The sequence below is a fragment of the Pseudovirgaria hyperparasitica genome (genome assembly GCF_010093815.1).
Source record: "Pseudovirgaria hyperparasitica strain CBS 121739 unplaced genomic scaffold EJ05scaffold_84, whole genome shotgun sequence".
Taxonomy (NCBI): Eukaryota; Fungi; Ascomycota; class Dothideomycetes; order Acrospermales; family Acrospermaceae; genus Pseudovirgaria; species Pseudovirgaria hyperparasitica.
The window spans coordinates 1-1,910 of NW_022985632.1; the positions used below are offsets into that span (position 1 = coordinate 1).

Below are 1,910 nucleotides of genomic sequence, written 5' to 3' on the forward strand. Positions count from 1 at the left end.
CCACTTGTCCGTTTGCTTCATATGCGCCTGCGAGCGCGTGCTGCGATGCCCGTCGTGAAGGGTGCTCTTCTCCAAGATGCTCTTTCCGCCATTCATCAACAACCAAGAGCCAGTACATGCTCTCGCCCATGCGTCCATCAGCGTAGAGGCAGAGCCCTATCTTAGAGCATAACGTATACCGCTCCTCCAGGTCCTGTGTCGTGCTATTACGTGCAAGCCGTGTTGCATGCGGAAGATACTCTTGCCACAAGCCGCGGTTGGTGTAGTCGTCCAATGGAAATACTTGAGCTATATGCTCCGTCGCTTGCTTATTCACTGCGGTAGCCTGTCCCTCCTTCTCAATCCATATTTTGCTTGCTAAATGGACAAGCCGGTGCATGTCGTACGTCGTGCTAGACCCGCGGCGAGCGATAAAAGCATACGACTGCAGAACGCCGACTGCGAACAGCGTGTCCTCGTCAGATTGCGTACGTGGCAGCAAGGACAAGGGGATCGCTCGAGGCTCAATTTGCGATAGAAATTCAAGGAGCTGTGCCGCTGAATCATTGGTATCCTGGATTTGGGCGAACGATACTAGCCACGTTGTAGCTACTGCATTTGCCGCGTCAGAGTACCGCGTGTCATCTCCAAACTCGCGACTCATCAGACTGATCAGACTCTTCTCGGTCCCTCGCAGCGACGTTAGATAGTCAGCGATCGTAGTTTGTGTGACGTCGAGATACGCCGCTGCTTGTGTAATAGCTAGCGGATGGAATGACAGCTCCTCCAGTAACATTATCACAAGCCTATCGTGCCTCGCTGGACTATCTTCCGGCAGTGAGACATCGAAGAGTTGCCGCGCTTCCGTGTGATCCATCTCCTGGACGTCTACCGTGTTTCGACCTGCAAGTGAACGTGCAGCTTCACGGTGGCGCGTTGTAAAGACTATCAGACCGTCTTCATGGGCTGGAAAGAAGCCTGTCAATCCTCCGTAGCTCTTTAGCTCTCTATTCAGCATATCTACATCATCCGCATTATCGAGAATGAGTAGCCACTTTCCGGCGCGCGACGAATGGATGTACTGATAAAAAGACTCCATCGGGTCCTCGTCCTTTACTACAGCTACCCCTGCCGCCTTAAGTACTGCGATATAACTCTGCTTAAAGCTTTCCGCGCTTAGTGCTGCTATCCAGAAGACGGAAAACTTAGGTTGATTATCTCTGACCCAGTATGCGAGCTGCAGCGCGACCTGCGTTTTGCCCACACCTCCAAGTCCGACTAGCGCCGTCCTCCTACAGCTCTTCTGATAGAATAACTTCTGTTGAAGCATGGCTAGCTGTGACGCGCGCCCAACGAAGTTCTGATTGCGCTCGAAATAAATCTCATAGCAGGGCGCATTAGGAGATTGGTTGACACGAGCTGTGGCAAGGTGAAAAGAGGTATTATGATGGCTTGAGGCGAGTCTACATACCTATGTCGACTCGATCTTCCATCTCCCATCGTTGACGAACCATCTCGCCACCCTTTAGCAGCATCAGACGTACGTGTCCTGATATCTTCTTGTACCCTTGCTTTGCTGAATGCTCAAATCTTACCATGTCAATATGATTTGCAGGAATCGCGATCTGCTCGGCATCCGCAGCGCCTGGTACTGCCGCCGACGCTTTCGGCACAATCTATCCCTCTTAGCTGCTGTCGACATGCTATGTGCTAATATGCCCTTACCATCATAGAGTGCCCGAGCTTGGTCGGCGTCTTGTCCGCCTCGTACGCGAACTTTGTCACATAGTTGCCGCTGATCGGCCCATATTGTCCCAAGCTGCTGGAGCCACTCTGAGTCTCGCTCCAAGTGTTGCAGAAGCCGGTTGTCCGCAGGCACATACACTGAGGCGACGCTCACGAGCAGCTTCCCCAGTGTGACGCCGTTTCCG

General features: G+C 52.7%; 1 protein-coding gene across 1 annotated transcript; it reads right to left on the reverse strand.

Moving 5' to 3' along the window:
* Positions 1-1,440, reverse strand: EJ05DRAFT_384293 (uncharacterized protein; the record flags this gene model as incomplete). The annotated part of the gene is made up of 1 exon (XM_033741253.1): positions 1-1,440. A coding segment is annotated over exon 1 (1,309 nt), but the record flags the coding sequence as incomplete, so codon positions are not given.
* Between the last annotated feature and the right edge of the window lie 470 nt (positions 1,441-1,910).